The sequence below is a fragment of the Taudactylus pleione genome, unplaced genomic scaffold (genome assembly GCF_031769625.1).
Source record: "Taudactylus pleione unplaced genomic scaffold, aTauple2 ptg000634l, whole genome shotgun sequence".
NCBI classification, from domain to species: Eukaryota; Metazoa; Chordata; class Amphibia; order Anura; family Myobatrachidae; genus Taudactylus; species Taudactylus pleione.
The window spans coordinates 3,094,512-3,116,596 of NW_028285036.1; the positions used below are offsets into that span (position 1 = coordinate 3,094,512).

The 22,085-nt window shown below is 45.4% G+C and overlaps 1 protein-coding gene across 2 annotated transcripts in view; it reads right to left on the reverse strand.

Moving 5' to 3' along the window:
* The window catches only part of PKP2 (plakophilin 2), an 82,611-nt gene extending 76,203 nt beyond the window's left edge, over positions 1-6,408 (reverse strand). For both annotated transcript variants that reach the window (XR_015871989.1, XM_088454847.1), the window contains exon 1: positions 5,822-6,408. Coding sequence is in view for 1 of the 2 variants with exons in the window: in XM_088454847.1 (XP_088310973.1) it covers positions 5,822-6,035 (214 nt within the window). In the remaining variant the exon portion in view is untranslated. The remainder of the gene's footprint in view (positions 1-5,821) is intronic.
* Between the last annotated feature and the right edge of the window lie 15,677 nt (positions 6,409-22,085).

A 22,085-nucleotide genomic window follows, 5' to 3' on the forward strand; every position in this document is an offset into this window, starting at 1 on the left:
CTGGCGTAACCCAGGCACATATACTACTGTTCTCTCCTGGTATAACCCAGGCCCATACACTACTGTTCTCTCCTGGTGTAACCCAGGCCCATACACTACTGTTCTCTCCTGGTGTAACCCAGGCGCATATACTACTGTTCTCTCCTGGTGTAACCCAGGCACATATACTATTGTTCTCTCCTGGTGTAACCCAGGCACATACACTACTGTTCTCTCCTGGTGTAACCCAGGCACATATACTACTGTTCTCTCCTGGTGTAACCCAGGCACATATACTACTGTTCTCTCCTGGTGTAACTCAGGTACATATACTACTGTTCTCTCCTGGTGTAACCCAGGCACATATACTACTGTTCTCTCCTGGCGTAACCCAGGCACATATACTACTGTTCTCTCCTGGTGTAACCCAGGCACATATACTACTATACTCTCCTGGTGTAACCCAGGCACATATACTACTGTTCTCTCCTGGTGTAACCTAGGCACATATACTACTGTTCTCTCCTGGCGTAACCCAGGCACATATACTACTGTTCTCTCCTGGCGTAACCCAGGCACATATACTACTGTTCTCTCCTGGTATAACCCAGGCCCATACACTACTGTTCTCTCCTGGTGTAACCCAGGCGCATATACTACTGTTCTCTCCTGGTGTAACCCAGGCACATATACTACTGTTCTCTCCTGGTGTAACCCAGGCACATATACTACTGTTCTCTCCTGGTGTAACCCAGGCACATATACTACTGTTCTCTGCTGGTGTAACCCAGGCGCATATACTACTGTTCTCTCCTGGTGTAACCCAGACACATATACTATTGTTCTCTCCTGGTGTAACCCAGGCACATACACTACTGTTCTCTCCTGGTGTAACCCAGGCACATATACTACTGTTCTCTCCTGGTGTAACCCAGGCACATATACTACTGTTCTCTCCTGGTGTAACTCAGGTACATATACTACTGTTCTCTCCTGGTGTAACCCAGGCACATATACTACTGTTCTCTCCTGGCGTAACCCAGGCACATATACTACTGTTCTCTCCTGGTATAACCCAGGCCCATACACTACTGTTCTCTCCTGGTGTAACCCAGGCGCATATACTACTGTTCTCTCCTGGTGTAACCCAGGCACATATACTACTGTTCTCTCCTGGTAACCCAGGCACATATACTACTGTTCTCTGCTGGTGTAACCCAGGCGCATATACTACTGTTCTCTCCTGGTGTAACCCAGACACATATACTATTGTTCTCTCCTGGTGTAACCCAGGCACATATACTACTGTTCTCTCCTGGTATAACCCAGGCACATATACTACTGTTCTCTCCTGGTGTAACCCAGGCGCATATACTACTGTTCTCTCCTGGTGTAACCCAGGCACATATACTACTGTTCTCTCCTGGTATAACCCAGGCGCATATACTACTGTTCTCTCCTGGTGTAACCCAGGCACATATACTACTGTTCTCTCCTGGTGTAACCCAGGCACATATACTACTGTTCTCTCCTGGTGTAACCCAGGCACATATACTACTGTTCTCTCCTGGTAACCCAGGCACATATACTACTGTTCTCTGCTGGTGTAACCCAGGCGCATATACTACTGTTCTCTCCTGGTGTAACCCAGACACATATACTATTGTTCTCTCCTGGTGTAACCCAGGCACATATACTACTGTTCTCTCCTGGTGTAACCCAGGCACATATACTACTGTTCTCTCCTGGTGTAACCCAGGCACATATACTACTGTTCTCTCCTGGTGTAACCCAGGCACATATACTACTGTTCTCTCCTGGTGTAACCCAGGCACATATACTACTGTTCTCTCCTGGTGTAACACAGGCGCATATACTACTGTTCTCTCCTGGTGTAACCCAGACGCATATACTATTGTTCTCTCCTGGTGTAACCCAGGCGCATATACTACTGTTCTCTCCTGGTGTAACCCAGGCGCATATACTACTGTTCTCTCCTGGTGTAACCCAGGCGCATATACTACTGTTCTCTCCTGGTGTAACCCAGGCGCATATACTACTGTTCTCTCCTGGTGTAACCCAGGCGCATATACTACTGTTCTCTCCTGGTGTAACCCAGACACATATACTATTGTTCTCTCCTGGTGTAACCCAGGCACATATACTACTGTTCTCTCCTGGTGTAACCCAGGTACATATACTACTGTTCTCTCCTGATGTAACCCAGACACATATACTACTGTTCTCTCCTGGTGTAACTCAGGTACATATACTACTGTTCTCTCCTGGTGTAACCCAGGTACATATACTACTGTTCTCTCCTGGTGTAACCCAGGCACATATACTACTGTTCTCTCCTGGTGTAACTCAGGTACATATACTACTGTTCTCTCCTGGTGTAACCCAGGCACATATACTACTGTTCTCTCCTGGTGTAACCCAGGCACATATACTACTGTTCTCTCCTGGTGTAACCCAGGCACATATACTACTGTTCTCTCCTGGTGTAACCCAGGCACATACACTACTGCTCTCTCCTGGTGTAACCCAGGCGCATACACTACTGTTCTCTCCTGGTGTAACCCAGGCGCATACACTACTGTTCTCTCCTGGTGTAACCCAGGCGCATATACTACTGTTCTCTCCTGGTGTAACCCAGGCGCATATACTACTGTTCTCTCCTGGTGTAACCCAGGCGCATATACTACTGTTCTCTCCTGGTGTAACCCAGGCGCATATACTACTGTTCTCTCCTGGTGTAACCCAGGCGCATATACTACTGTTCTCTCCTGGTGTAACCCAGGCGCATATACTACTGTTCTCTCCTGGTGTAACCCAGGCACATATACTACTATTCTCTCCTAGTGTAACCCAGGCGCATATACTACTGTTCTCTCCTGGTGTAACCCAGAAGCATATATTACTTTTTCTCTCCTGGTGTAAACCAGGTACATATACTACTGTTCTCTCCCAATGTAACCCAGGCACATATACTACTGTTCTCTCCCAATGTAACCCAGGCACATAGACTACTGTTCTCTCCTGGTGTAACCCAGGCACATATACTACTGTTCTCTCCCAGGGTAACCCAGGTACATATACTACTGTTCGCTCCTGGTGTAACCCAGGTACATATACTACTGTTCTCTCCTGGTGTAACCCAGGTACATATACTACTGTTCTCTCCTGGTATAACCCAGGCACATACACTACTGTTCTCTCCTGGTGTAACCCAGGCACATATACTACTGTTCTCTCCCGGTGTAACCCAGGCACATATACTACTCACCTGGTGTAACTCAGGCGCATATACTACTGTTCTCTCCTGGTGTAACCCAGGCATATATACTACTGTTCTCTCCTGGTGTAACCCAGGCACATATACTACTGTTCTCTCCTGGTGTAACCCAGGCACATATACTACTGTTCTCTCCTGGTGTAACCCAGACACATATACTACTGTTCTCTCCTGGTGTAACCCAGGCGCATATACTACTGTTCTCACCTGGTGTAACCCAGACCCATATACTACTGTTCTCTCCTGGTGTAACCCAGACCCATATACTACTGTTCTCTCCTGGTGTAACCCAGACCCATATACTACTGTTCTCTCCCGGTGTAACCCTGGTACATATACTACTGTTCTCTCCCGGTGTAACCAAGGCACATATACTACTGTTCTCTCCTGGTGTAACCCAGGCACATATACTACTGTTCTCTCCTGGTGTAACCCAGGCACATATACTACTGTTCTCTCCTGGTGTAACCCAGGCACAAATACTACTGTTCTCTCCTGGTGTAACCCAGGTACATATACTACTGTTCTCTCCTGGTGTAACCCAGGCACATATACTACTGTTCTCTCCTGGTGTAACCCAGGCGCATATACTACTGTTCTCTCCTGGTGTAACCCAGGCACATATACTACTGTTCTCTCCTGGTGTAACCCAGGCACATATATTACTGTTCTCTCCTGGTGTAACCCAGGCACATATACTACTGTTCTCTCCTGGTGTAACCCAGGCGCATATACTACTGTTCTCTCCTGGTGTAACCCAGGCACATATACTACTGTTCTCTCCTGGTGTAACCCAGACACATACTACTGTTCTCTCCTGGTGTAACCCAGGCGCATATACTACTGTTCTCTCCTGGTGTAACCCAGGCACATATACTAATGTTCTCTCCTGGTGTAACCCAGGCGCATATACTACTGTTCTCTCCTGGTGTAACCCAGGCACATATACTACTGTTCTCTTCCGATGTAACCCAGGCGCATATACTACTGTTCTCTCCTGGTGTAACCCAGGCACATATACTACTGTTCTCTCTCCTGGTGTAACCCAGACACATATACTACTGCTCTCTCCTGGTGTAACTTATATTCTACCCTTGCCGAGCTACACGCATCTTGTGATACAGCCAGTGAAGAAAATGCCTTATTTTTTAAAGCATATTTTACCTTTGCGATTTAGACACAAATTCTGTCCAATTCTACATGAGACCCACAGAGAGCATTATGCATATCAGGACCTAGGGAACAAGGCAGAGTGGAGTGCACATTTATAGGAGCTGGCAGGATATTATATACAGTATGTACAGTATATATGAATAATGAAGGGACTATTTTGCTTATTTTGTGGTTTGTATTTTCTCCCACATGTCCTAAAAACGATTCCCCCTCCAGTTACCAAATATCAGAGAAATCATCTTTTCAGCAGCTGCCTTAGAAATGAGCCGAATATGTGCCCTTGTGGGATGTGTCACCCACTGGGTAGGTGGGAACTTTTCCGTTGCCAGGTGATAAAGAGTTAAACATTTCAGCAAATATTATTTTTGGCAGATGCTGACAAACCTATTTCTAAGATACAAAACTCCCTCGAAAATCTGTTCCTTGCCTTAGGACATAGCAGAGGTACAGACAGAGATAAGAAGGCCTGGATCACCAGTTGCATTGCTTTACCTGATATACTTTGGGGGCTTCACTTGGCAACTCTCTATTCATCAAAATGGGTGCACATTACTCTTCATCTCAGTAGTAAATGTATTACCACAATAAATATACCCTGCACAGACTGTACCAAAATATATATACAGCACAGACTCTACCACACTGTATACCCGCCAAAGACCGTACCACAACGTATACCCTGCACAGACCGTACCACAACGTATACCCTGCACAGACCGTACCACAACGTATACCCTGCACAGACTGTACCACAACGTATACCCTGCACAGACCGTACCACAATGTATACCCTGCACAGACCGTACCACACTGCACAGACCGTACCACAACATATACCCTGCACAGACCGTACCACAACGTATACCCTGCACAGACCGTACCACAATGTATACCCTGCACAGACCGTACCACAACGTATACCCTGCACAGACTGAACCACAATGTATACCCTGCACAGACCGTACCACAACGTATACCCTGGACAGACCGTACCACAATGTATACTCTGCACAGACTGTACCACAATATATATCCAGCACAGACTGTACCACAATATATGTCCAGCACAGACTGTACCACAATGTATACACTGCACAGACGGTGACATACAGCAGTTGTTATGTACACAGAGCACTTGTGGGTGGTTTTATACACTGCACCAATGGGATATATAACAGCCAGAAGATACACTTCATAGATGAGGATATATCTATGGTACACTGTATACAGTATACCCAGCTCTGTGGGTACATGGGCACAGCCGTTATTAGTGCTGCCACTAGCCATGTCTGATCATGCCATCTTTCAGTTATATAGAAGGGCACCAACAATCAGCTCTGATGCCCTGGAGAGGTGGCACGGCTCACCTACCATTTGTCAGGGTCTTCTTATTGGTCTTCCTGGCCATAGTGAGCTGGACCTGGTGTTGGAGCCGCATGGACTTCTCTAGGTCCTGCCGGCTGATGTTCAGCCCCTCCTCAGTTGGCAGAGCCAGCGTGGAGTTATCCAGGTCCATAAAGTGCTCCTGTCCCAGCACTGTCTTAATGTACCCCAGCTCGGCACCAGGAGAGGCGAGGACTGCCATGCTGGACGCCTGGGTCTGCAGATCAGCCTAGAAATGTGTGTCCAAGGCAGTTACTCCAGTAACCACTCTGCCCAGTGCCAGTACACACTGTGCCCAGTACACAGCTTCTGACCAGTCCCAGTACACACTGTGCCCAGTACACAGCTTCTGACCAATCCCAGTACACAGCTTCAGACCAGTCCCAGCACACAGTTTCCAGTCCCAGTCCCAGTTCACACTCTCTCCCAGCACGCAGCTTGTAAACACAGTCCCAGTGCGCAGCTTCCAGTCCCAGTGCCCCAGTACACAGCAGGCAGCCTGCAGTCCCAGTCACACCTCTATACACAGCCTCACTTAGTAACCAGCAGCCACCTCCCTCCCACCTTGAGTTCCCAGCCTGGGATTCCTCAGATAGCTTAGGGGAGGTTTTAGACAGTGTCCCTGAGGTTCAGGGCAGGGCTCTGGGAGGGGGGCAGAAATGCATGTTATGCAAATACAGAGACTGAACCCTCAGGACGGAGCAGTGCAGTAGGGAGGGGGGTAGGGAGCGGCACTTCACTTCTGTACTGTAGCAGCTCCAGCCCAATGCTCTGACCTGTGAGATAGTTTATTGTGGTCTGTGCAACAACCTGCAATGTGACAAGTGCTAACAGAGACATGCATCACTGTACTGTACATACTACATGTGATAATACACAGAGACAATGCACAACATGCGACAATGCACAGGGATATGTAACAACAAACGAAGTAATATCAGCAACAATAGTACAACTATAACATTCTGCAGACATTACACACACAGCACAGGTGTGCAATGCTTTATAGCATGCAGTATGTTATGTGCAGCAATGAGCACCTGTCACTCACTATATGGGGATCTGGAATTATTATATAACATATGCAGCAGATAACAATGTAGGAGAGTGCACAATATAACATATGTAACAATGTACAGCTATATGTTGCATGCAGTGATAAACATACAGATGTGAAAATATGTTTTTTTGCAGAACATGCAATGTCAGAGAACATGGTAATACACAACATGCAATGTCAGAGAACATGGTAACACACAACATGCAATGTCAGAGAACATGGTAACACACAACATGCAATGTCAGAGAACATGGTAACACACAACATGCAATGTCAGAGAACATGGTAACACACAACATGCAATGTCAGAGAACATGGTAACACACAACATGCAATGTCAGAGAACATGGTAATACACAACATGCAATTTAGAGATCATATATCTGGTCTTGGAGGTCAGCGCTACACTTGATATAATGCACAACACGATATTGTTAATAATCACTGGGTTTTTATTTATATTTTTAAAACTTGGGGTCACAGTGCCCCTATGGTTCATTGGGTGCTGTGGGATAGATGGGTAAGGGTTAAGGACCTCATTCAGAGTCGGTCGTTGCGGCCGCACGGTCGTAAGGGAAAAGGGGCCGATATGCAAATGATGCACTCGCAAGTTGCGTCCTTAAGATCGGATCATTAGCTGGCCGACCAAGGGGAGGATGCGACCGTAATACAAAAAATACACCCCCTTCTCGTACGCATTACACGTCATCTCCGGACATATAAGGATTAATCGAGGCCATCGGTAACCATCGGAACTGGTCGTAGAGCTTAAGGTTGACCATACCCTCTCTTAAGCACTACGATCAGGTCAGTGTACAAACCACCCATGTCACGTGTGCCATGACACTACTTTGTTAATTATGCACTCCCATAAAATGCCGTTCGCATAATTAGGCACGCCTGCGTTCAGATCTCCACTCCCCCGTTTTCAAGCACCTTCCCCTGTTACCACCCACAAACGCCTCATTCTGTCACTCAAACTACCGACCTGGCTGTGTTCAAGGAGAGAGAAATTTCTGATCGTAGCAGCTAGTTTGCGCACGCGCATTGCGAACTTTACCCATGCGCAGTTTAGCGAACATCGGTGGCGTACGACCGTGCGGCCGAAACGACCGACTCTGAATGAGGTCCTAAGTGTGGTACTTTAATGAAGGTCTGTTTATAGATAGTACCAAATGGTAAGTACGTGCATTGATTATAGTAGAGTCAGTTGTATCCAACAATGATTGTAGCACAATTGTTAATACAATTGTTAATGGAGTTCTTCTGGTGTAAAAGTCCACCGTGGTAGTGATTGTATAGTCCTGTACGCGGGGTGTAAAAGTATGTGTCTGGCGGGGCGGCGTCCTGTATCCCCCAGGTGCACAAACTTACCCTCGGCTTCCTTTCTTGGTCACCACCAGGTGATCGATGTCCTCATGTCCATCCTCATCATGATCTCCGAACCTCCGGTCCCCTGCTCCGCTAGGTGACAGCGAGTGTTGCTTGTAGCACGTTGACTGGGATGCAGCGTCCTCACCAGTGCCCTGCGAGACTTCCAGGTAGCTGCGCTCTCGTGAGATCGCATAGTTCTCCGGGCTCAGCAGGTATGACGTGGTGGCTTGACTCTGCGCCGTGAGGAGGCTAGAGGAGTAGGACCCAGCAGTGTGTTGATATAGGGATGTCAGTACATGGTAATCTCCAACGCGTATCGGCTATTCGGCCTTCCTCAGGGATTGATATATGCGCCATCTTATGTGTGGCTATTTATTGGAGTCTGTTGCGGTCGCCATCTTGGTTGAGGTCTCATGGGGTTATTCTAGTGTGGCGGCCATCTTTGTTAGGGGCATATGCATACATATTATGGTATTGATGGCACAACTATCGCCTCTAGCCCCAAAGTGCACTGTCTTGGAGTTATCCTAGACTCTTCCCTCTCATATAAACCACACATTCAGCACCTCTCGCAGTCCTGCCGTTTCTACCTAAAAAATATCTCCAGGATTAGACCCTTCCTCACCCAGAATGCCACTAAAACCCTCATCCACTCACTGGTCATCTCCAGATTGGACTACTGTAACCTTCTCCTAGCTGGCCTGCCAGTCTCTCACCTCTCTCCACTACAGACTGTTCTCAATGCTGCTGCTCGGCTCATCTTCCTCTCCAGTTGTTCTACATCTGCTTCCCCGCTCCTTCAAGCCCTACACTGGCTCCCCTTTCCCTTCAGATGCCAATTCAAGGTTCTTACATTCGCCTACAAAGCCCTGACCAAATCCTCTCCCACATACAATTCTGACCTTCTCTCCCTTCACACTCCCGCCCATCCACAGCGCTCAACTAATGCATGGCGCCTCTTTGCCAACTGATTACTTCCTCCCACTCCCGCCCCCAAGATTTTGCCCGTGCTGCTCCCTACCTCTGGAACTCTCTCCCTATCAGACTCTCCACCTCACTACAAATCCTCAAACGGGCTCTCAAGACCCTCTACTTCATCAAGGCCTTCCAGCACTCATCCTAACCCACCTCATGTTCTTTCCTTCCTATCTTCCCCTTCTGTGTCACGCCTGTCTGCCCCTCCCCTTTAGAATGTAAGCTCTCACGAGCAGGGACCTCTTCCCTCATGTGCTTCTCTTTACATTTTCTTCCACTCATTACTCCCCATTAGGGCACCTAACACGGGACTGAGAACTCCCTGCTGCTTATTGTGAGTGCTTTAATCGCTATTGCAGCAATGTATATACATCGTGTCCTTGTCCTGCACTATAATGTACTGTAAGTTACTTGTTCACCTATTAGTTCTATGTACTATGTAAGGCGCTGCGGAACACTTGTGGCGCCATATAAATAAAAGATAATAATAATAATCCAGTACATATGGTGCACAGGTAAACACACATAATGTATGTGATACGGATCATGTATACTAGTGCATGTATATCCATTATTCACATGCTGATGATGTCAGTGCTTGGGATCTTAATGGTCTATAGTGTGCATACGCTCCAAGGGGAGTGGGTAGGGGCACATAGGATGGGGTAAATTATTCCATTAAGGGTGTTTATAGTGTTATTACTGATTTGACCTCATTATCTACATTGAGGCCCTGCGGATTGAGTGTTTTTAGAGTATATATCCATTTCAGTTCCCCCCTATTCAATGTACCCTCGGAGTCTCCTCCTCTCCAATTTCCTCAATGCAGATAATGCCTATATATCTCATCCCTTTAGGGTCCTGATTGTGTTTCTTTGAAGTGTAGGGATAGGTTATGTGTTTCTAGTCCTTTCTTAATGTTGCAACAGTGTTCTGATATCCGTGTTTTTAAACTGCGCTTTGTACGTCCAACATATTGTAGACCGCAGGGGCATTGAATCAGGTATATTACCCCTGTACTGTTGCAACTGATGTGTTGTTGTATTTTATATGTTATCTTGGTGCTATTGGACATAAAGGGCGGAATTCAATTGTTTCTACCCCCCATCGCGCCCAACAGAGCTATTCAATTGTTGCTCCTGTCGGGCGCAATCAGCTGTCAGCGCTCCATTTCAGCTTGCAGCCCCAGAGGGGTGAGAGCTGAAATGTGCGAAAAGTGACCTGTTTGGGCGCCCAAACATCACTTTTCGCGGACGCGCCCAGCACTTTGGTCGGGGGTAGCTGCCTTACGCGGCTAAACCCGACCACTTTGGGCGCGATTAGCGCGAAAAATGGCAGCAATTGATTAGCGGCGCGCGATCTCCTGTCACTTTAGACGGGAGATCCGGACCGCGTAAACAATTGAATTCCGCCCAAAGTGTTCAGTTCTTTTTGTGGTCATGTGTCCCTCTTTACAGTTTTTGCACGCTCCGCAGAAATAAAAACCGTTCCTAATGTGTGCATTCCCTAGGGTGGTTTGTCTTGAAGGGTTGGTTTTGATGTGATTTTTTACCAGTTTTTTTTTTCGGTAAGGGGCTTTTTTATATATTATTTGTGGTCTGGCTGGTAAAAGATCTGACAGGATCTCATCTTCTTTGAGAATGTGCCAATGTCTGTTTAGAATTCTTTGAAGTTGTTTAGTATCTTTGCTGAACCTTTTGATGATGGCAGTCTTAAAGGGGTTGTTCTCATTGATGTTCTTATTTTTGTATGAGAGTAATGTCTGTCTTTCCGTGTTCTCTATTCTTTGGTATGCTTCCTCCACTGTCTGTACATCACACTGTTTGGCAAGAAATTGTTCCTTCAGGTTATGGCCTTGCGTTCTGTAATCTTGTATTTAGGTGCGATTGCATATTATTCTGGTGAATTGGCTGATCGGGATACTCTTAAGCCAATTGTGGTGGTGTCCACTACTGGACAGAATATAACAATTCACGTCTACCGGCATACTATATGTTTTTGTGTGGAGCTGGTGGCTTTCTGTGTATATTGCTATGTCTAGGAAATTGACACTATTGTGACTATAGTTTGTTGTGAATATCAGGTTGTAGTTATTATTGTTGATATGTTCCCGGAATTCTGTAAGTGAATCTTCATCCCCCTCCCAGATAAAGAACACATCATCTATGTAGTGCCGCCTTAGGACCAGACCTGCGCCGAAGTTATGCCCAGACCAGATGTAATTGTCTTCCCAAAAACTCATGAAGAGGTTGGCATAACTCGGCGCAAATCTAGTTCCCATGGCGGTCCCGGTTTTCTGGCAGTAATATTTCCCCCCGAACCAAAAATAGTTATCATGGAGTATGTAATCAATCGCATCAATGATGAATTTGGTTTGTTCTATTTGTAGGGTGCAGTCTTGTGTGAGGTAATGTTTTGTGGCTTCTAGTCCTTGTGTGTGATCTATGACTGTGTACAGCGATGTGACATCACTAGTACACAGCCATAGACCATCTTTCCACTCCACCTCTTGCAGGGTATTTAATATGTCTGTCGTATCTCTTATGAACGATCTTTGTTTCTTTACATGGGGTTGTAAGTAGGTATCAATATATCTGGTCAGATTCGCAGAAATTGAATCTATCCCAGATATAATGGGGAGTCCTGGTGGGTTATCCTTATTTTTCTGCACTTTTGGCAGGAAATAAAAAAACGGTATTACTGGGTGTGCTGTATCGAGGTATCCGTGCTCTTTCTTAGTCAGAATTCCTGTATCGTGGCCTTAAGTAAATCCCTCAGTGTTTTCTGGAATTGTGTCGTGGGGTCCCTGTCTAGCAGTTCGTAGGTGGAGTTGTCGTTAAGGATTCTTAGTGATTCTTGGTTGTAGTCTGAAGTGTTCATTATAACTAAACTCCCGCCTTTATCGGCAGGTTTGATGACAAGGTTTTTATTCTCACTTAGAGAACACGCGACATACAATGTCAGAGTACATGGTAACACCCATGGTAACATGCAATGCCAGCGAACATAGTAACATGTAACATGCATTGTCAGAGTGCATTGTAACACACAACATGCAATGTAAGAAAACATGGTAATACACAACATGCAATGTTAGAAAACATGGTAACATGCACTGTAACATGCAATGTCAGAGTACACGGTAATACACAACAAGCAATGTAAGAGAACATTGTAACACAACATGCAATATCAGAGTACATGTTAACATACAACATGCAATATCAGAGTACATGGTAACACACAACATGCAATGTCAGGGAACATGGTAGCACACAACATGCAATGTCAGGGAACATGGTAATATACAACATGCAATGTCAGTACATGGTAACACACAACATGCAATGTCAGGTACATGGTAATACACAACATGCAATATCAGAGAACATGGTAACACACAACGTGCAATGTAAATAACATGGTAACACACTACATGCAATGTCAGGGAACATGGAAACACACAACATGCAATATCAAAGAACATGGTAACACACAACATGCAATGTCAGAGAAAATGGAAACAGACAATATGTAATGTCAGAGAACATGGTAATGCACAACATGTAATATCAGAGAACATGGTAACTCACAACATGCAATATCAAAGTACATGGTAAGACACAACATGCAATATCAGAGCACATGGTAACACACAACATGCAATGTTAGAAAACATAGTAACACGCACTGTAACATGCAATGTCAGAGTACATGGTAATACACAACAAGCAATTTTAGAGAACATGGTAATACAACATGCAATATCAGAGTACATGGTAACACACAATATGCAATATCATAGTACATGGTAACACACAACATGCAATGTCAGGGAACATGGTAACACAGCATGCACATGGTAATATACAACATGCAATGTCAGTACATGGTAACACAACATGCAATGATAGGGAACATGGTAATAAACAACATGCAATGTCAGACTACATGGTAACACACAACGTGCAATGTAAAATTACATGGTAACACGCTACATGCAATGTCAGGGAACATGGAAACACACAACATGCAATATCACAGTACATGGTAACACACACCATGCAATATTAGAGTACATGGTAACACACAACATGCATTGCAGAGAACATGGTAATACACAACATGCCAGAGAACATGGTAATATGCAACATGCAATGTCAGGGAACATGGTAATATACAACATGCAATTTCAGTACATGGTAACACACAATATGAAATGTTAGAGAACATTGTAACACACAACATGCAATGCCAGAGAACATGGTAACACACAGCATGCAATGTCAGGCAATATGGTAACATACAACATGCAATGTCAGTACATGGTAACACACAACATGCAATGTCAGGGAACATGGTAATACACAACATGCAATGGCAGAACATGGTAATACACAACATGCAATGTCACAGAACATGGTAACACACAACATGCAATGTCAGAGAACATGGGAACACACAGCATGCGATGTCAAAGAACATTGAAACACACAACATGCAATATCAGAGTAAATGGTAACATACAACATGCAATATAAGAGTACATGGTAATATACAACATGCAATGTCAGATAACATGGTAACACACAACATGCAATATAAGAGTACATGGTGACACACAACATGCATTGCCAGATAACATGGTAACACACAACATGCAATGTCAGAGAACTTGGTAATACACAACATGCAATGTCATGGAACATGGTAACACACAACATGCAATGTCAGAGAACATGGTAATACACAACATGCAATGTCAGAGAACATGGTAACACACAACATGCAATGTCAGAGAACATGATAACACACAACATGCAATGTTAGAAAACATAGTAACACGCACTGTAACATGCAATGTCAGAGTACATGGTAATACACAACAAGCAATTTTAGAGAACATGGTAACACAACATGCAATATCATAGTACATGGTAACACACAATATGCAATATCATAGTACATGGTAACACAGCATGCACATGGTAATATACAACATGCAATGTCAGTACATGGTAACACAACATGCCATGATAGGGAACATGGTAATACACAACATGCAATGGCAGACTACATGGTAACACACAACGTGCAATGTAAAATGACATGGTAACACGCTACATGCAATGTCAGGGAACATGGAAACACACAACATGCAATATCAGAGTACATGGTACCACACAACATTCAATGTTTTAGAGAACATGGTAATACACAACATGCATTGCAGAGAACATGGTAATACACAACATGCCAGAGAACATGGTAATATGCAACATGCAATGTGAGAGAACAAGGTAATACACAACTTGCAATGCCAGAGAACATGGTAACACACAAAATGCAATGTCAGGGAACATGGTAATACACAACATGCAATGGCAGAACATGGTAATACACAACATGCAATGTCAGAGAACATGGTAACACACAACATGTGATGTCAGAGAACATTGAAACACACAACATGCAATATCAGAGTACATGGTAACACACAACATGCAATATAAGAGTACATGGTAATATACAACATGCAATGTCAGATAACATGGTAACACACAACATGCAATGTCAGATAACATGGTAACACACAACATGCAATATAAGAGTACATGGTGACACACAACATACATTGCCAGATAACATGGTAACACACAACATGCAATGTCAGAGAACATGGTAACACACAACATGCAATGTCAGAGAACATGGTAACACACAACATACAGTGTCAGGGAACATGGTAATACACAACATGCAATGTCAGGGGACATGGTAATACACAACATGCAATGTCAGGGGACATGGTAATACACAACATGCAATGTCAGTACATGGTAACACACAATGGACCTGATTCAGACTCGCTCGCTAAGTTGCGCTCGCTCGCTCTGACCGATTATCTCCTGTCTGCGCATGCGTATAAATCGCAGTGCACGTGCGCAAGCCAGTCTTTGCAATCTGTTTTTGGCCGCTCGTAAGCCACTATCAGGTCGCTACTTTGAGTGACAGATAGTGCCGTTTGTGGGTGGTAACTGGGGAAGGTGCTTATAAACGGGGGTGTGGTATTGCGGAAGCAGGCGTGTCAGGCCGCCAAAATGCCGTTTAAAGGGCATGCATAATTAGCAACATGCAATGTCAGAGAACACGGTAACACACAACATGCAATGTCAGAGTACATGGTAACATACACCATACAATGTCAGGGAACATGGTAATACACAACATGCAATGTCAGAGAACATGGCAACACACAACATGCAATGTCAGAGAACATGGTAACACACAACATGCAATGTCAGAGAACATGGTAACACACACACCATACAATGTCAGAGAACATGGTAATACAGAACATGCAATGTCAGAGAACATGGTAACACACACCATACAATGTCAGGGAACATGGTAATACAGACCATACAATGTCAGGGAACATGGTAACACACAACATGCAATGTCAGAGAACATGGTAATACACAACATGCAATGTCAGTACATGGTAACAGACAACATGCAATGTCAGTACATGGTAACAGACAAAATGCAATGTCAGAGCACATGGTAACACACAACATGCAATATCAGAGCACATGGTAACACACAACATGCAATGTCAGAGTACATGATAACACACAACATGCAATATCAGAGAACATGGTAACACACAACATGCAATATCAGAGTACATGGTAACACGCAACATGCAATACCAGAGCACATGGTAACACAACATGCAATGTCAGAGAACATGGTAACACGCAACATGTAATATCAGAGTACATGGTAACACGCAACATGCAATATCAGAGTACATGACAACACACAACATGCAATATCAGAGTACATGGTAACACACAACATGCAATATCAGAGTACATGGTAACACACAACATGCAATATCAGAGTACATGGTAACACACAACATGCAATATCAGAGTACATGATAACACACAACATGAAATATCAGAGTACATGGTAACACAACATGCAATGTCAGAGAACATGGTAACACACAACATGCAATATCAGAGTACATGGTAACACACAACATGCAATATCAGAGTACATGGTAACATAACATGCAATGTCAGAGAACATGGTAACACGCAACATGCAATATCAGAGTACATGGTAACACGCAACATGCAATATCAGAGTACATGATAACACACAACATGCAATATCAGAGTACATGATAACACACAACATGCAATATCAGAGCACATGGTAACACACAACATGCAATATCAGAGTACATGGTAACACACAACATGCAATGTCAGATAACATGGTAACACACAACATGCAATGTCAGATAACATGGTAACAAACAACATGCAATGTCAGAGTACATGGTAACACACAACATGCAATATCAGAGTACATGGTAACACACAACATACTATCAGCGGATATTACTATGTGCTATAATGTAATGCTGGGGGTGCCCTGGTCAGTGATCGCTCTAACGGGTCATTTCTTTCAACCATACAGGAGAAAATGAATAAAATATGTTTACAGATCTATTATTATTATTGTTACTATTATTTTATGTTTTTATATGCATTTTTTCCCCCATGTTGGTAGCTCCTCGCCCCTCACATCATAGGTTTCCCCCCTCAGCAAATGTTGAGATTGTGAGAGGAAACGTTTGTATTCCGCCCCAGCCCAGCGATGTGTCAGACCTGCTACTACACGCAATGTACCTATCTACCACCGCAGGCCGGATTTATTATTACCTGAGGGAAATAGTCTGATGAGGTCCAGGAATCTGAAAATGGTCTCAGAATTATTACTATTATCTCAGAATTCTCCCTGATACACTTTTATACCATATTTTATTACTCTGTCAGTATTTAGGATGGGAAAACATTTCTCCTGTCACCATCATCAATTGTTTCCTTCAGTCGGGATCATTTCAAACTTTATTTATAATGAGAGAGAAATAAATATTCACACACAGATTCCTTTCCCTTGAAATGGGCCAGGACAACTCTGAAATACTTGGGTCTTAAATATTCCGACTTATCCCTCACCCCTGTACTGCCAATTTCCCTGCTCTCATACAACGCACACTTCTAGATTTAAAAAAATGGAAACACCTAACACTCTCCTATCTCGGTAGATGTTAGTTAATCAAAATGATATCCTGTCCTAGGATTTTATATTTTTTACAGCGGCTTCCCCTACTTCTCTCGGAATCTGATCTAAAATTGATTAACAGAGCTATCAGCAGGTTCATTTGGGCAGATAAAAAACCTAGGATCTCATTATTCAAACTTAGTCAATCTCCCACCTTAGGAGGAACCAACCTCCCTTGTTTAAGATCCTATGCCATAGCGTCAAATTATCGCTATGCAATTGACTGGATTAAGGGCCTGATTCAGACCCGCTCGCAAGCGCTGAGCGCTCGCAAGCGGGTCGATGTTGGCCCAGTGCGCATGCGCACGACGGAGCCGGTTCCGTCGTGGGCATGCGTGAGACCCGGATAGCGACGGGCAAGCCGTCGCTCCGGGTCTCGTACCAAAGGGGGCGTGCTGTCGATGTTGAGTGACTGCACTCCCCCTTTGGTGGGCGGGCCGGGGGCGTGGCTGGCCAGACGAAGGCATTCCCATGGGAACGCCTACCATCTGGGGCCGGCCCCACTGACATCACAAGTTATGTCAGTGGGAGTGCTTTCGGGCTTGCGGCAACGAGACCCTATCACAAGGGTCTCGTCGCAATCCCGATGGTTGCGATGGTCTTGACCATCGCGACCACCTTCCTGGCCACTCGCTATAGCTGTGGGTGGTCACCCACAGCTATGCGAGCTGCCAGGGGGCCGCTCTAAAAAAACAGAGCGTCCGGCTCTGAATCAGGCCCTAAAGGCACAAGCGGATTTGCTGACACTCTTTTAGAGCAATCTTTTAGCACTGATGTCCCATTAGTTAGCTTATTACATACACACCTCTCATCTTTTCCACCTCATGTAACACAAAATGTATTACTTCATACCACGTGTATGGCTTAGCGATACGCCAGAGTTCTAATGAGAATTCCTCCTGGCGTCTCCTTGTTTCTTCCTATTGGGCATAACCCGGGGATTACCGCTGGTTATTTAACACAGGATTTTAATACCTGGAGTTCTCAGGGACTTCGCTACATATATCAATGATTAGACCCATCCTCCATGACCCACAACCAATTATAGGAAAGATTCCCTCACCTTCAAATCCCAATATTCGTCTACCTCCAAATACGTAGCTATGTCACCACTTTAATCCCTCGACTTCCCATTTCATCTGGAAAAAGTAGTTTGGATGATGTGCTGTCTCGCTGCCCTTCTATGGTGTTTTCCACTTCCACACTATACACTTATATACGCCGGGAAATACATTTGGAGGTAGAGACAACTGGAGTCGCTACATGGCGTTCTAAATTCCCTACAATACCTTTATCCAATATTTTTAAATCCTTTGTTAGACTTAATAAACAACTAATCTCGGCATCCTACGCTGTAATGCAGTATAAGTTACTGCATCGCGCCTATTTCACCCCCAAACTAAGGCCCTGATTCAGAGCCAGACGCTATTTGCGCTCGCTCGTTCAGAAAAAAGGGGTGGCTATTCAAATGAACCGTTCACTCTTTGCGGTCTGTTCACGCCTCTAGGTCTGAATGAGCGAACAAAACTTGCGGTCATTTTTTGGGAAACTACGCCCCCTGGCCGCTCGCATCCTACGTCATGTCCGCTATTTATTAGATTAATCGAGTACATCGACCAGCGTATGAACTGCTCGCTATTCTTGTGGTTGGTTTTTCCTACCACAATCTTACGAGCAGTTCTGACTATAAAATAACCCAGTGACGTGGTCAATGACGCTGCTGTGTTAATTATGCACACCCATAAAACGCCCGTTTTGACCTTTAAGCACGCCTGCGTTCTGATCTCCACTCCCCGTTTTCAAGCACCTTCCCCTGTTACCACCCACATACGCCTCCTTCTGTCACTCAAAATAGCAGGCATTCGCTATTTAGCGAATAAACGATTTTCGGCCGCACTGACTGGTTCGCACATGCGTATTACGATCCGTACGCATGCGCAGTTGTGCAAACATCGCTCGGAACGAACGAACGCCCGCTTACGAGCGGCTCTGAATCAGGCCCTAAGATTCCTTACAGGTGGTTCTACAGATTCGAAGTGTAAACAACCCGATGCGGATCTAATGCATTGTATGTGGTCCTGTGCGGAGGTGCAGAAATTCTGGTCCCTAAGTCACACATATATATCCACCACACTGGGAATTGGCTTTTTATTAACACCTGAGTGGGCCATGTGGGACATTGGGCCTGATTCAGAGCCGAACACTCTGACCAGAGCGCTCGCTCTGAATCAGTGCCCTCCTGCATGAAAATGGAGCGGCCTCCCGGCCGCTCGCATAGCTGTGGGTGACCACCCACAGCATATGCGAGCGTCCATGATGATGGTCGCGATGGTCTTGACCATCGCGACCATCGGGCTTGCGACGGAGACCCTGCGGTAGGGTCTCGCTGCCGCAAGCCCTGGAGTGATTTTGGCTCTATCAGAGCCAAAATCACTCCCACTGACATCACTAGTGATGTCAGTGGGGCCGGCTTCAGACGATAGGCGTTCCCATGGGAACGCCTCCGTCTGGCAGGCACGCCCACCAAAGGGGGCGTGCTGTCAATCAACATCGACAGCACGCCCCCTTTGGTGCACGACGGAGCTCCCTCCGTCGTGCGCATGCGCAGTGGGGGAACATCGACCCGCTTGCGAGCGTCCTGCGCTCGTGAGCGGGTCTGAATGACCCCCATTATACCAACATCTGGGCTAATATGTCCCTCTAGAGGTGCCCGTCTACTGTTAGCAAAAATTGCAGCAGCTGCAAAGAAAACCATTCTATCCCAATGGATCTCTACTGATACTCTAAAGGCCCACATACACGGTGAGATTCAAAGTTGGTAAGATCAGTTGTACGATTTCCCTTGAAATTCTTCCCTTGAAATTCTTCATAAGATGTGGTCAAATGGTGTACGATTGATCATTAAGATCATAGGATAAGATGCATAGAAGTGTATCACATCGTACGCGATCAGTTGAGATCTCTCTGCAAAACCATCTGATCTGCGATCCAAGTAGACGACGGCGGGGATGCGCATCGGGGTCGCAGAAGACTCAAAATACAACTATTTGCAAACGATTGGTCTGACCAACCTGTAGAAAATGCCAAAATCGGGTTAAAAATCATAGCATAACACTTAGGCCCTCATTCAGACCTGTTCACAAGCGCTATGCGCTCGCAAGCGGGTCGCTGGTGGGGCACTGCGCACGTGCCGCGCGCATGCGCAAGCCCCGGAGTGAGGGAGAAATTCACTCGCTCCGGGGCTCGCTACAAACGGGGCGGCTGTCGATGTTGATCGACAGCTCGCCCCGTTTTGTAGGCGGGGAGGGGGGGGGGTGGCTGGACAAACGGAGGCGTTCCTGAAGGAACGCCTGCCGTTTGTGGACGGCCCTACTGACATCACTCGTGATGTCAGTAGTGAGCTTCCTGCTGTATTAGAGCAGGAAGCTCACTGGGGCTTGCGGCAGACGAGACCCTACCACAAGGGTCCCGTCGCAAGCCCGATGGTCGCGACCATCGCCTGGCAATTCGCAAAAGCTGTGGGTGGTCACCCACATCTTAGCGAGCGGCCAGGAGGCCGGCCAAAAAAAAAAAAAAGCGGCCGCCCTCATTCAGGGCGAGCGCTCGCTTTTTGCGAACGGCTCTGAATGAGGTCCTTACTCTGTTACAACCTAGAATATCACATCTGTTCAATATGGATTGGCTGGAACTATCGCTTAATAAAAAATAAAGGAGCAGATACAGTTTTTGACACCTGGCTTCCCTGTGTCCACACATTGCCGCCTCAGGTCAAAGATACACTGATGCAATACAAGCTTGGTATAATGAATAAATCTTATCTACAGGTGCACCCCCCTTTTATATCTGGTGAGCCTACGTTCTCCATAGAATCTGCTACGGTTTACCGTTGTGTACCTACTGATATTATGTTATGTATTGACCATCACTTTGTAATGTTCATTGCAGTTTTACAATAAAATATGTTTTAAAAAAAAACAAAAAACGATATCTCTGAGAAAATGCTGCGGGTGCCATTTTCCCGGTGACTTCTTTAGTGCCCATGCGCACATCTCTGGGAATATGGCGCCTCCGCTATGTTCCTGGTGATATGTCTGCAGCAGCGAGGAATGTATTGTGATTGTGAATGGGTGCAAGGTGAGCATTGTGGGCTCCCATGTGCACAGCACCCCCTGCACCCATTAGATACTCTGGCGGAAAATGTCTACCCCAGCGAGGAGCCTGCAGTAGATTTTTTTTTTTTTGCACAGAATGGTTGCCGAGGGAGCCACCGGTGCAAAGCACTGTGGGAGAAAGCAGGACAGAATGGTCTCTTCTTGCTTTTCTCCCGGACTGCCATTTTGTATTGCAAAACTATTGATTCTTCTTTACATTTCAGAAGTGCCCAGTCCCCATTGTAAGCTATGGGTCCGGCACTTCCATACAGCGCGAAGTGAAACAGTATTTCACCGACAGATTCTGCTATTTTTTCTAAATAGTAATAACCCTTTTCAGGACATAGAACCCTACAAACGTTATTGCCGCAGTAACTAAACCATAACCACGAATTGCTCTGTATAAGAGGAGGCAGACGTGCTGGGCCACACATAGCAAATACGTATAACATGGAATATGGAGCACACAGAGGAAAAATTTTTTGAGGCAACATTTCTAATAATCTTTTTATAGAATATCCCCCTTAGCCGGTTCCGTCGTGCG